The 13068-nt window shown below is 36.8% G+C and overlaps 1 protein-coding gene across 4 annotated transcripts in view; it reads left to right on the top strand.

Moving 5' to 3' along the window:
* The window catches only part of ASB3 (ankyrin repeat and SOCS box containing 3), a 234162-nt gene that overhangs the window by 59769 nt on the left and 161325 nt on the right, over nucleotides 1–13068 (top strand). For all 4 annotated transcript variants that reach the window (XR_011491912.1, XM_070478325.1, XM_070478332.1 and 1 more), the window contains 3 exons: nucleotides 8349–8461; nucleotides 9054–9189; nucleotides 11764–11941. Coding sequence is in view for 3 of the 4 variants with exons in the window: in XM_070478325.1 (XP_070334426.1) it covers nucleotides 8349–8461; nucleotides 9054–9189; nucleotides 11764–11941 (427 nt within the window). In the remaining variant the exon portion in view is untranslated. The remainder of the gene's footprint in view (nucleotides 1–8348; nucleotides 8462–9053; nucleotides 9190–11763; nucleotides 11942–13068) is intronic.

Below are 13068 nucleotides of genomic sequence, written 5' to 3'. Positions count from 1 at the left end.
TCTTTTTGAGAATCCACAGTACTTTCCCAGGTTCCAGAATTACTCATTTCCTTTCTCTCCTTGAACACCTGTCTCAAACTATAGGAACCGCAATTAATGGCCTGGCTCCCTATCCTCTTTGCCAGGCATGTATCTTGGAGGTAGATATGCCTAGTATTCTAGGTTAAATTCCAGTTCAGTTAAATTCTAAACTGTAGACCAAAGCTGTCTGGTGGTACTTGAAAGTGTCCTAAATTTGTACTGTCCAATCACTGGCCTAGTGTGGATCTTGAACACTTTCCATGAGGCTAGTTTGATTGAGGTACTCAAATTTTCATTTAATTAATCAATCAGATTTAAGTAGCCACGTATGGCTGCTGGCTTCTGCATTGGAGAGTGCAGCTCTTTGTAGATCCTTAAATGAGCTATAGTCTTCTGTCTTTGAAATGTTGGTCCTCTTTGCCATAGCATGTAGAACTAGGTGGGTCCCATGTAGAGAGGTGAGGGGACAAAGAGAACACCAACTTACCCTGTCAACTTTGCTTATCAGTGGGATGGTAGAAATTGCAACTGAATTTCCCTTATCAGTTGGTTAGGTGATTATCAGACTTATGCTCCAAACCATCTAAAACGAAGTGTCTTTAGGTCTGTGAAAACTTTGACAGGAAGTGGAAGGACACAAAAAAAGCATAAAGGTTCTGTGTTAATAAGCGTCTGCCTACCTGTAGACCCAGTTCTGTTTTTTGGAAGAGAGAAAAATTGGGCAAGTGAATGACTGTTCATAGAGGAGGTGACCACGGACAGAAAGAGGATTATGGGCTTTGAATTGCTTTTTTGAATGGGAAATTGTGTGTATGTTTGTAAAACAGATCAGTTACGGCTGTGGAGGAAGAAAGTTAAACATAAGCATTTATTAAACTAAAAAAGCTGATTTGTGGGTGATTATCGTGGAGGAAGTAATTTGGGCAGTAAATTGGGGAAACCTGAGAGTCTGCACTCTCATTTTGGAGGGGACCTGAATATGCAGTTCTTGTAGTGCTGGTGATGGTTGTTACAGTTAACTGGGTTGTTGGTCAAAAGGATTGATTCTGCAAAGGGGACAGACTGACCTTAGGGTACATAGAATGATGGTGACCAGTAAGAGAAGTTTAATCAGAGGTCTGTATAATTGAGGTAATTTTAATTATGGCCTAATTCCTCATGATTGAAAAACTAATAACCTTCTGAGTATCCTATTTGTAGACTTTGTTAGGAAGAGAAGTTGACCAGTAGTTTATCAGGTGGAGGGGGGGATAAGGGGACTGAGGGAGGGAAAGAAGGAACATTTATTGAGCACTTGCTTTATTTACTTATATTAATTATTTAATCAAAATAAAAACCCACAGGTAAGTAGATTATTCCTATTTAATAAGTGTGAATGAGGGAATAACTTGCTCACAGCCGGACAGAGTGCCTGATTACACAGTCTATGTTCTTTCCATAAGAGCTAGGACACCATTATGACCCTAAATTATAATTCAGATATGTTTGAGACATCTGAGCATTTGTGTGAGCATGAGCCAGTAGATGGCAAATTCGGGGGTAGAATTAATGGTTTTCAAGTGGAGATTTTTATTTGTGTGACTGGGAGGTAGGGGGCGTTTTGGGAGACATGGTTAGAAGAATAGCCTGGAATTCATATTTGAGCCCTGTAGTGAGAGGAGCTGAAGGCAGAAGGTGAAGGGTCTGTTTCTGTGAGCGGCTCTGAGAGGCACAGGGTTATTAATGGCCCTACTCTGTAGGAGGCTTAGGGACAGAGCATGTTGAAGGTTAGGGTACAGGGCATCTTCTCCATGGCTGCTCAGATATATAGCATGTTGCCTATACAGTGGGGCTGCAGGGAAACGAGCAGTACTTTGGCATCTTGCATATTGAGAATTGGGAGATAAGCCTATGGCCTGGGTGACATTCTCATTGATACTGTGGTAGTTACAAACTTCAAATGGCCTTTACAACTGTGAACCACCAGGAAGGTGTCTCCGAGCAGAAGATGACAGGTTTAGGAGACGAGAAGTCTTTGTTGGGATAGAATTTGTTAGGTAATGCAGTTTACATATTATGCAGGTGAGGCCATGAGCTGGTGAAAAACACTAAAAACTTTTATTGTGAAGCATTTAAAATGTATTTGAAAAGAGAACATAATATAGTGAACTCCTGTGTACCATCAGCCAGTTATAGTTGTTATCAACTTATTTCTTCTCTAACCCCAATGTCAGGATTTGAAATTTTAGTTTACAGTTAACATAACTTGACTTGTACCCAAGTTAATGAGTCCCAAAGGATCTCAGAACAAAGACAGTGTTATATTTTGTTGATTTATTCATATCTCGACTACTTTCAAAGAGAATTTGAGGTAACTGATGATTAAGGTAAGAGTAAAAATTACACATCTACCAGAATAGCTGAAAAAGAAAAGATTGAAAATGCCAAGTGTTTATGAAGATGTGGAGCAACTGGAAGCTAGATTGTTGGTGGGAGTGTGGACTTGTTTTAGCCACTTTGAGAAACTGTTTTGAAGAATTTACTAAAGCTAAATATGTACATATCTTTTGTCCCAGCAATTCCGTCCTTAGGAATATATCCAAAAGTAATGTGTATCAGTGTTCACTAAAAGTGACATGTACTAGAATATTCTTATTGTTGCACACTCTTTAACAGCCCCATACAGAAAGCTATCCAAATAGCATCTATCAGCAATAGAACGGGTAAATAAATTGTGTTCTGTTTATACAATGAAATGGTATACAGCAACAAAAAGGAGTGATTGGTGACTGGAGGCAGTAATATTGACAAATCTTATAAATATGATGTTGAACCAGAGAAGCTAGATGTAATAGAGTTCAGATCTTCCTCAACTTAGGAAAGGGTTACATCCCAGTAAACCCACTGTAAGCTGAAAATGTTGTAAGTTAAACAATACATTGTTTTTAAAAAAACAATAGACTGGTTCCAAATAGGAAAAGGAGTACGTCAAGGCTGTATATTGTCACCCTGCTTATTTAACTTATATGCAGAGTACATCATGAGAAACACTGGGCTAGATGAAGCACAGGCTGGAATCAAGATTGCTGGGAGAAATACCAATAACCTCAGATATGCAGATGACACCACCCTTATGGCAGAAAGTGAAGAAGAACTAAAGAGCCTCTTGATGAAAGTGAAAGAGGAGAGTGAAAAAGTTGACTTAAAGCTCAACATTCAGAAAACTAAGATCATGGCATCCAGTCCCATCACTTCATGACAAGTAGATGGGGAAACAGTGGAAACAGTGGCAGACTTTATTTTGGGGGGCTCCAAAATCACTGCAGATGGTGACTGCAGCCATGAAATTAAAAAACACTTACTCCTTGGAAGGAAAGTTATGACCAACCTAGATAGCTTATTAAAAACCAGAGATATTATTTTGTCATCAAAGGTCTGTCTAGTCAAGACTATGGTTTTTCCTGTAGTCATGTATGGATGTGAGAATTGGACTATAAAGAAAGCTGAGTGCTGAAGAATTGATGCTTTTGACCTGTGGTGTTGGAGAAGACTCTTCAGAGTCCCTTGGATGCAAAGAGATCCAACCAGCTCATCCGAAAGGAGATCAGTTCTGGGTGTTCATTGGAAGGACTGATGTTGAAGCTGAAACTCCAATACTTTGGCCACCTGATGTGAAGAGCTGACTCATTTGAAAAGACCGACCCTGATGCTGGGAAAGATTGAAGGCAAGAGGAGAAGGGGACAACAGAGGATGAGATGGTTAGATGGCATCACCAACTCAATGGACATGGGTTTGGGTAAACTCTGGGAGTTGGTAATGGACAGGGAGGCCTGGTGTGCTGCAGTCTGTGGAGTCACAAAGAGTCGGACACGACTGAGTGACTAAACTGAACTGAAGAGCCCTGGAAAAAAATTAAACTATTATTATAGCTAAGTTGATTTAAGTGGCTTGTTGTTTGCAACCCCCTTTTATAATCATTTAAATTCTTCCACAGAGCTGTCAAGTATGTTTATATAATCATCCTTAACTTACATATAATGTGAAGTCTTAAGTGTAGTGACTACTTCCAAAACACTGGTTTGCTGATATTCTGGGATCTGTAATTCAATATGGCTTTTGTTGTTTTTAAAATCAAATTTTGGAAAATTTCAGGGATTATTTCTTCATATATATTTTTTTGCTGCCTGATTTTTATTCTTTTCTCCTTCTGGGACTCCAGCTAATGTATGGTTCACTGTTTGATGTTGTCCACAGGTCCCTGATACACAGTTGATTTTCCTTTAGTGTTTTTTTTTCCTCTCTCAGTTCTTTAGATTGGATCATTTATATTAATGTCTTCAAGATCATCAACTCTTCTATTATCTCTGATCTTTTAAGCACATCCATTTCTCTTTTCAGTTCTAGAATTTCCATTTGGTGGTGGTTCTTTTTTTTTTTTTTAAGTTTTTTCCTCTGCTCAGATTCTCTCTCTAGGTTGTCTGTATGACCATAGATATTAACATATTTATAGTAGCTGCTTTAGTTAATCTGTTAAATCCAAAATCTTGGCCGTCTTGGGGTTAGTTTCTCCTTACTACTTTCTGACTTGTATCCTGGACATTGTGGATAGTATTTCATAGAGACTTGAATTTTGTTATCCTCTGAGAAATAATGATTTTTTTCTTTTTTTAAATAATAGACTATTTACTGGCTTATTACCTTAAATGTGTTTAGGTTTGGCTTTGTGCCCTGTTGAGATTGTATTTCCCAGGTCTAACTCTCCAGGAGGACTCAGCTCACATCCTCTGCCTCCATCTTGATCAGAGCTTATTTTAGGCTTTGTTAGAGGAGGTCTAGAGTAGTCCTTAGTCTTAGATGCGGTCTTTATCCTGAGGGCTCTGCCTTTTGGATTTCTTAGATAGATGCCCAGAGTGTTAATGAGGTATTGAAGTAGCAAGCCATGTGGTTTCACCACTCTGACTGGGCCAGAACTCCTAGGAGTTCCATTGCCCCTCAGCACTGTTTGTCTTCTGGTTGTCTGTCCCATTCTTAACTCTTTAGCAGTTCTCCGGGAAGATTCATCTCCCTTGTACATGTGTAACCCAGACCTCAAGCAAGGATTCTTGGCAGACTTCCACAGTGGGACTTCACCTCTGCACAGTTCTCTTTTCTCCTGGGCTCTGCCCCACCAGTTTCAGCTGCTTAAACTGCTCTATTCCTCAGCTCAGCGGACTGCTGTACTCTGCTGGGCTGTTTCCTCTTCTTGGATTATTCTTTCTTCAACCTTACTCTTGTTATGCCTGGACTTTAGCTCACTGCCCCATAGTCCAGAAATGTCCCCAGGCAGATACTTGGGTCATCATGGGTCTCACCTCATGTATTTCCTTTCCTTTCTTTAGGAATCATAGTCTTTTGCCTTGGTTTAATACTAGAAAAAGTTGCTCTCTATTTTCTACTATTACAATGGCTAGTTTAGTGCACAGTTATAGTGTCATATCAAGAAATACATTTCTGAAACCTGTTCTGTTTGGAGAAGAATTAATTCTTAAGAAGAGAAAAATCTCATTTTATTTTAGATATTTATTTTTCATTCACCTCGTCAATGCTTATTTGTTGTCTGTCTTCTGTCTCTGATTGGCCCTGAGCACTTAAGGGGAAGGGGACCCAGTTTCTCTCCTCAAGAAGTGTAGTTTCCTTATAATAAGGAGGAACAAATATCAAGGTCAAGTTTGGGTATTTTTTTAAATTAACTTTTATTGATGCATAATACACTTGGTCATAGAATGGTTACCACTGCCCCTTCCGTTTGTTAACTTGTTATATGAGGATGAAGAAGTTACTCAATTCTTCCAAAGGAGAGGCTTTGAAGGTAGTGTTACCAGCCAGGGTTCTTGGCCTCCTTAACCAATAGAAATTGATCAGAGGCCAGACTAGAAATTCAAGCAAGGCTTTATTGGAGCCCCTGCTACAGCAGTGGGAGTGAGAACAAACGAGGGTTCCCTTGCTCATTCCCTGAGCGGGGCCACGCTTGTTCTTTATGTGGAGTGAGGGTAGGAGTGTGACCAGTTTGGGCCAGAGGAGTGGCTTAGGTGCTTGCCTGCGTCTTGTGTGGTGTTGTGTGCAGGGGTCCTGCGCAGTACCCTGCTTTTGCCCCTGACCCCCTTTTGCTCTAGGCTCTTCAGAAGTGTCATTTGGGTTTTTAGTCTCTTTTGTCTAGAATTTGCCCCATCTATGCATGCATACAGTTAGTTTTAGTCCTATACAATTTCTTGCTCTTTTGTTGCCTGAGGAGATGTTTGTCCAGGTGCAAGCATGGTAGCAGGTCTCGGGTCTCAGCCTGTCTCCGTAAAGTGCAGGCTCTAAATGCACTTTTCTAAACCACTGTTTCTTATTTATCACCCACTAATCAGCCAGTTGCTTTTTTTTGAAATAATTAGTAAAAGCTGTAAAAATGCTATTTTGCCACTGAGAAAGTTTTTCACTAGACATGCAGAAATCACATATCTTAGTGTATTTATGATACTAAAATTTTTCTCTCTGACTTCTGTACTGTATTTAATAATCAAAACAAATTTTTTTTGACTTTCATTTTTAGAAGGTCAGCCTAATTCATGGAAACAATCTTATTTTCACTCTGTTCCATATATCACCAATGACAACCTGATAATCTTCAACTCAGGGTCTTGACTGTAGAGTGATTTTTGCCAGCAGTCATTGATAATGATGTATGAATTGGATATGAAACAAATTTACTTCCTTTTCTGTCCTGACCTCCACCCCAAAATAGGTTGATTTTAATTGATTATAGAAAAATAACTTAGCTTGAAAAACTGTTGTTCTTTGCCTGATGAAATGTCCTTGAATATTAACTTAGAAATAGGAGAAGTTAGGTTAAACTACTTCAGTGATACTATCTGAACCAAGGTGTTTGAATATCTGAAACCTTCCAGTATAAGAGGATTCTTGATTAAAGAACTTCTTACAGTCCTTATGAGGGAAACTTAAGGATTTTATCTTCTCATTGTTTCATCTATATTACTATTTTTCAAGTGTGGTCCTTTGTCTAGTGCCTTTTTAACTTTTGACTGAGACTTGTTGATTCTAATTTCCTGCCTCCTACAACAGTAGAAGATACAGAATAACTGTATGCTTGAGGTGAAATTAAAAATCTTGTTTTTCAAAACTCCTTTCCCATCATCAGGCACAAATATCAGAGCTTCCTATATACATCTCTGTTCCTTGTAGGTACTGATATTTCTTCACAGTTACAGTTCTGAAAAGTTAGTGTAATAGCCTAATACTACTACAGCATTCACAGTATACATAATTTGCTAATGGTGTATTGTGTACTTATTTTGTTAATGTCTAACTATCTTCTGGCATTCTATTTTTTCATTAACTCCTCCAGAATTGCCCACCTTCATAACGAAATTTTGTGCGGATAATATTGTAGAAAGTTCAGCCCCACTGTTTGTTGTATCAAATTAATAGCATTATACCTATGTCCATCCTCACTAGGTAGGGTTTATAAACTGTTATATGTGCATGATACTAGACTAAACATATCCTGTGCTAATATTAAGTTAGATTTGTGGAAAAAAGTAGCATAATGTAATTAGTAAAAGGGCACATAATTTTTAGGTCTCTATAGGCATGGAAACTCTTCCTTCAAATAATCTATTGTAGTAGCAACTTGGGAATCATTTGTTTCATTTACTGTAGTGAAATAATATGCATTTCTTTAACAACACTCCTAAGTTTGTCTGGAGTCCCCTTTTAGTTCAGATAAGCAGAGTTCTACTAAATTTTCATTGGTTGATAAAAAAACATCATTTTAACAAAGATTGTTGTTTATTATGCTAAAAATATCTAAAGTAAAGACTTGCCGTATTAGGCTTTCAGTTTGCTTGTCAGTTACTGTTGTCATTTGTGATGAAATGGTAATAGTAGCCATCGTTTCAATTCTTTTGAGACTGTTTCTCCAGACTGATGCTCTTTCTTCTTAACTGTTCATTCCATGCCCCTTCCAGTTGCATTTTTAACAAAATATAAACATATTGTCTCCATTATCAGAGAGAATAAATGTTTGCCTCTTGCTTCCATTTCCTCTGTATCTTTTAAGATACAGTTGAAAATAATTTTGTGTGTGTCCCAAAAGAGTATATATATTAATGGATTTGGGTTGAGGTAATTGTGATAAATGTTTTATACTTAAACAAGTAGAACACATATGTTTTGATTTGTTGATAGGAATGGTCACAGTATTGTGAGTTCTGGGCTGAATAAATGATGGAAACATCACCAAAGTGCCCAGTCGTACAAACATGCCTTTTTACTGACAATAATTTTTTTAACTGCTGTATTGCAGCTGTTGAAAATGGACAGATAGATGTGTTAAGGCTGTTGCTTCGATATGGAGCAAATGTTAATGGATCCCATTCTATGTGTGGATGGAACGCCTTGCACCAGGCTACTTTTCAGGTAAACTCTGCTTTTATTATTTCATTTCCATGTAAATTGTGTGTTTTACCCTTTTAAAATGACAATTCTATACAGTCTTTGCTTCCTACTTGCCTGTGATTTATGGTGGTTAGTGCAGTACAGAAAGGCAGTCTAAATGGTAATGATCATTCTGAATAAGCCTGCTGCTCTAGTAGTTCTAGCAACTTTGGGCTGTAGGGATTATGTAAGTTTTTCAAATGTTGATAGCGTAGTTAAGAGGCCATCAGAATATTTGGGATATATAAATTGATAGTGAGCAATGGTTTATTATATTTATAGCACTTTGTTTAGAAACTGTGATAATACCTTAGTGCTTGGGCTTGCAAACTAATTTTGTGGGATTTTATAAGGATTCTAATTCCTAGAGATCATTGTTTTATCTGTTTATGTTTAATGGGCTAGCTTAAGGTACAGAATAATGATTAACACTTTTCTTCCCATCACCCAAAACACTTTTAAAAAAGAGTTTTCCTTTAGTGAGGATAAAAAAGCATATACACACACAACAATAAAAAAAGAGATATCTTCTATTGTTGTTTTCTTTTATTTAAAATATGAATCTGTGCCTTAGGAAAATGCTGAGATCATAAAATTGCTTCTTAAAAAAGGAGCAAACAAGGAATGCCAGGATGACTTTGGAATCACACCTTTGTTTGTGGCTGCTCAGTATGGCAAGCTAGAAAGCTTGCGCATACTTGTATCATCGGGTAAGACTAATCCGTTAGCCTTTGCACTGTTAAGATCATGAGTGTAATGTTGTATCCTCCTAGGAAGAGTAATTCTTGACTAGATATAAATCAGGTTCTGAAATTTATTGTCTTATGTTAGTGGTAAATAAGAGTATGTACAAGTTAATTTGTAAGCCTGGTTACTAAGTCCCTATTAACTAACATAATACAATGCGCAACAACTAACTTAACTCAGCAGAACCTTAATGATCTATTGCTTAAGGAGGTTTATTGGCAAGTTGAATGATGGGGCTGTCCTTCATTATAGCGACCTGAATGGTTCCAACTTTCTCGGGTACATGACTAATATAGTCTTAATTTATCATTTAGATAGCTTTTTTGTATATTAACCCTCTGACTTGGGTATTTTGGTTAATTGTGTGATATTTAAATGGGTTTATTTCAAAGCCTGTTTACACTATTATGTTAATAAATAGCAACATAAACCTGCTTAGAAGTTTTTCAGTGACAATCATTACATATTCAGCATTGTCAGAGAAGATGTTGTTGAGGTGGCATGCTTATTACTGTGTGACATTTCTGTGACCAGAAACATTTGTTATATAAGGGCTTTTCAGTTCTTCTGACACTATTGCTGTGCGCAGTGCTAACCTGACAAAACACAGATAGTTAAGAGCAAATGGGAGAGACACCAGATTTGCCACCACACAATTTTTTTTTAATATCTAGGCTTTTCACATATCTTCTATAATATCTAAACTTTTAATAAATTACCAAAACAAAGTTTATTTAGAGCACATACTTTCTTATTTCTGCTTTCTCATTATAAACCTTGAAATACTCAAGTTGGCATAGTAAGCAAGAGAAACAAGCATTTGTTAAGTGTAAAATTAAGATATGTTACAAATATCAGGTCTATAAATCTTTAGAGTTGAGATAATCCCTAAAGTCATTTATTCAAGCATGTGTTTTGTTGTTGTATTAAGAATCCCAGACTCTGAGCTGTTTAAGTGACGTGCCAGAAGTCTATAATAGAAACTACTCACTGGCGGAATCGGGACTTGGACACAGGACTTTGATTTCTCATCTTCCTTCTTCTGTGCTGTACCTTCCCACAGACTGTCATGATGCATTTTATGACTTCCAGTCCCAAAAGTTCCAATTATTAGTGTGTAACTAATACTTAGAATGAAATAGGTTAAACTGCAGCTTCATGACTCTCTCCTCATGCTGAGCCTGTCTCCTGGAACACTTAAGTACCTGTTTTTTTGTTTTTTTTTCCTTCTCTCTGAATAGTTATGAACAGCAAGTTGAAAAGGTATATAGGTAGGTGTATAATGTAACTATACATGTTTCTAACTCTTTAAAATGACTTTCAGTGAATTCTTCCTCATTACCCCAACTTTTTTACCTGAAATTTTACAAAGACTGGTTCCTTATTCTTATACATTAAAATTGTCAATCAAAACAAAACATTGCTTAAAAAAAGAAAGTTAAGTAGGTTTCTTTTCTGACTTAATCTTTCCTCAGCTATAGAGTTCATTTCTTTCTAATGCTGACAGTAGGTGAAGCATCCACCTTGTACAAGTCAAGAAGATTCTATGTATCTAGACGTGTTGAATACCCAGTTGGAATTTCTGACTGTTCGTGACCGTTCGTGAATTCTGACTTACCATTTGTATTTTGCATTGTTCTTACCCATTTCAGGGCTTTGGTTTATTCAAGGTGTATTTATGAAACATCCTTTTAAATAAAAAATAGTCTTCCCCCTTGAGGATGATGATTTTTCCACTGAGGTGTATTCCAGAAATTTAAAAATTTTCATGGTCATGTATTAACACACACATACTTAGCATATGTAGCACATTATTTGTCAGTGAGAAGAGTTGGAGGAAGTCTGCTATTTTTGAAACCTTCACAGAAATTGAGGTCACTAAACCTTTTCACATCTTTATACATTTGCATCTAAATAATTGATTAGATTTATGCTTGAAAATTCAGCTTAGAAACCCATTTAAATAGACCTTTTTCCTTTTATTGTGGGCTCTGTTCATTATACACTGGTCATGAAGAAAAGGGATATAATAGAGAGTATAGTCAACATTAGTTTAAAGTCATAGCCCCCGTGTATATCATATCTGCTGGAATTTTTTTCACCACTCTTAGCCAGAATCAATTAGTGGCATCTATAAGGTCTCATAATTTAGATTTTTTTTCTTATTCTTTCAGTAATGATCAGAAATGTTATCCATATTTGATGATTTGCCTTTTTTTTTTAATGATTGCTTATTAGACCCTCAGAGTGTTTGTTGGAGGAAGGGTTGGAATGAAATGAATCCTTCATAGAGTAAAATTCATATTTTAGCTTAAAAATGAATTCTAAAATATTAATCTTTTTTTCTTGTTAACATAAAAGCAAAAACAATTTAAATGATTACCAATAAGAAATTGAAAATTAATGTTTCAACAACAATATCCATTAAGGAGGAAAATCTGTTGTACCCTTTTAAGGCAGCTGCTTTGAATTGTTTGTTGATTATCTTTTTTAATTTTTATATTAAAGAGGGTTATATGTTAAATGTTTTATTTTAGGTGCAAATGTCAATTGTCAAGCCTTGGACAAAGCTACTCCCTTGTTCATTGCTGCTCAAGAGGGCCACACAGAATGTGTGGAGCTTTTGCTCTCCAGTGGGGCAGATCCTGATCTTTACTGTAATGAGGACAATTGGCAGCTACCTATACATGCAGCTGCACAGATGGGCCATACAAAGTAAGTGTTAAAAATGAAAATAAAAATGGTCTCATAATTGAGAGGTAGTAAGAAATTAGATCTTCTGGACCAGACCCTTTACCTCCAGACATAATCCTTGGTGTTCCCTTCTCTACTGATTTGCTCGATGATTAGGTCCACCCCTACATCTGTCTCCCATGCCATCCCCTGCAGTTCTTAGTCTTGCACTTTCTTAGAGTGAGGCAGAGTGGCCCAGGAGACCTTCTCAGGGTGTTAAGTCTTCCCTCTGACTTTCTTGAGCTACTCTTCCACTCCTTTCCAGTTTTATCCTAGACATCTTGAGGTACTGATCTGGTGAGTTTATTCAACTTACTTATGTTACCTCCCTGACACCAGAAAGGTTTTGGATTTGTGATCTCTGTTGGAGTTCTTTTTCGTGGGGTCTAGGCAGTCCTCCACATCTTGAACCCTTTGACTGGACTTCTCTTTGTTTGATTTCAAATTCAGCCTGGTACTTTTTCCTGCATCTGTTACTCTTCTTCCCTAGCCAAAAATTCATATGAAATTTTTGGAGAGAGAGAGACTTAAAGAAAGTTGAAACTCCCTTAAATTGGGAGTTCTAAGAATCTTAGAAATTATTAAACCTGGTTTTACCTTGAGAATATGGCAGCCTATCTTAATATAGATTGGTACCAAACAGTTTTTAAAAATATATGTTTAAAGTTTTTAGAGTCTTAATACTGCAGTAGTAATTTTTTATAGCTATTGTTAGTATTATTTAATTTAAAAAGTAATAGTGAAATGTTCCTGTCTTTAATATTTAATATGTTTGTATAGTAGAAAAGCAGATGCTGTAATTGTGTTATTATGCCACTAGGTGTCATGGTATTTTACTGTTTTCTTAAAGATATTTGTAATCTTGTTTGTGCCTTGTTGAAGAGTTGGTCATGGACAGGAAGGCCTGGCATCTGCAGTCCATGGGGTTGCAAAGAGTCGGATGCGACTGAGCCACTGAACTGAACGGAAGAGTATAGTTTTTCCAACTCACTTAAAAATTTTTAACACATTTAATACATGTAGGAGACACTCGACAGGTTCTTTATTTTAGCAAAATACTTAGGTTTAAATATTTGATGTTTTTCTTAACTCTTGATATTTTATTTAAT

This window comes from Odocoileus virginianus, chromosome 2, assembly GCF_023699985.2.
Source record: "Odocoileus virginianus isolate 20LAN1187 ecotype Illinois chromosome 2, Ovbor_1.2, whole genome shotgun sequence".
NCBI lineage: Eukaryota > Metazoa > Chordata > Mammalia > Artiodactyla > Cervidae > Odocoileus > Odocoileus virginianus.
The sequence above is the reverse complement of the archived record's forward strand: the minus strand, read 5'-3'. Positions and strand labels throughout refer to the sequence as shown.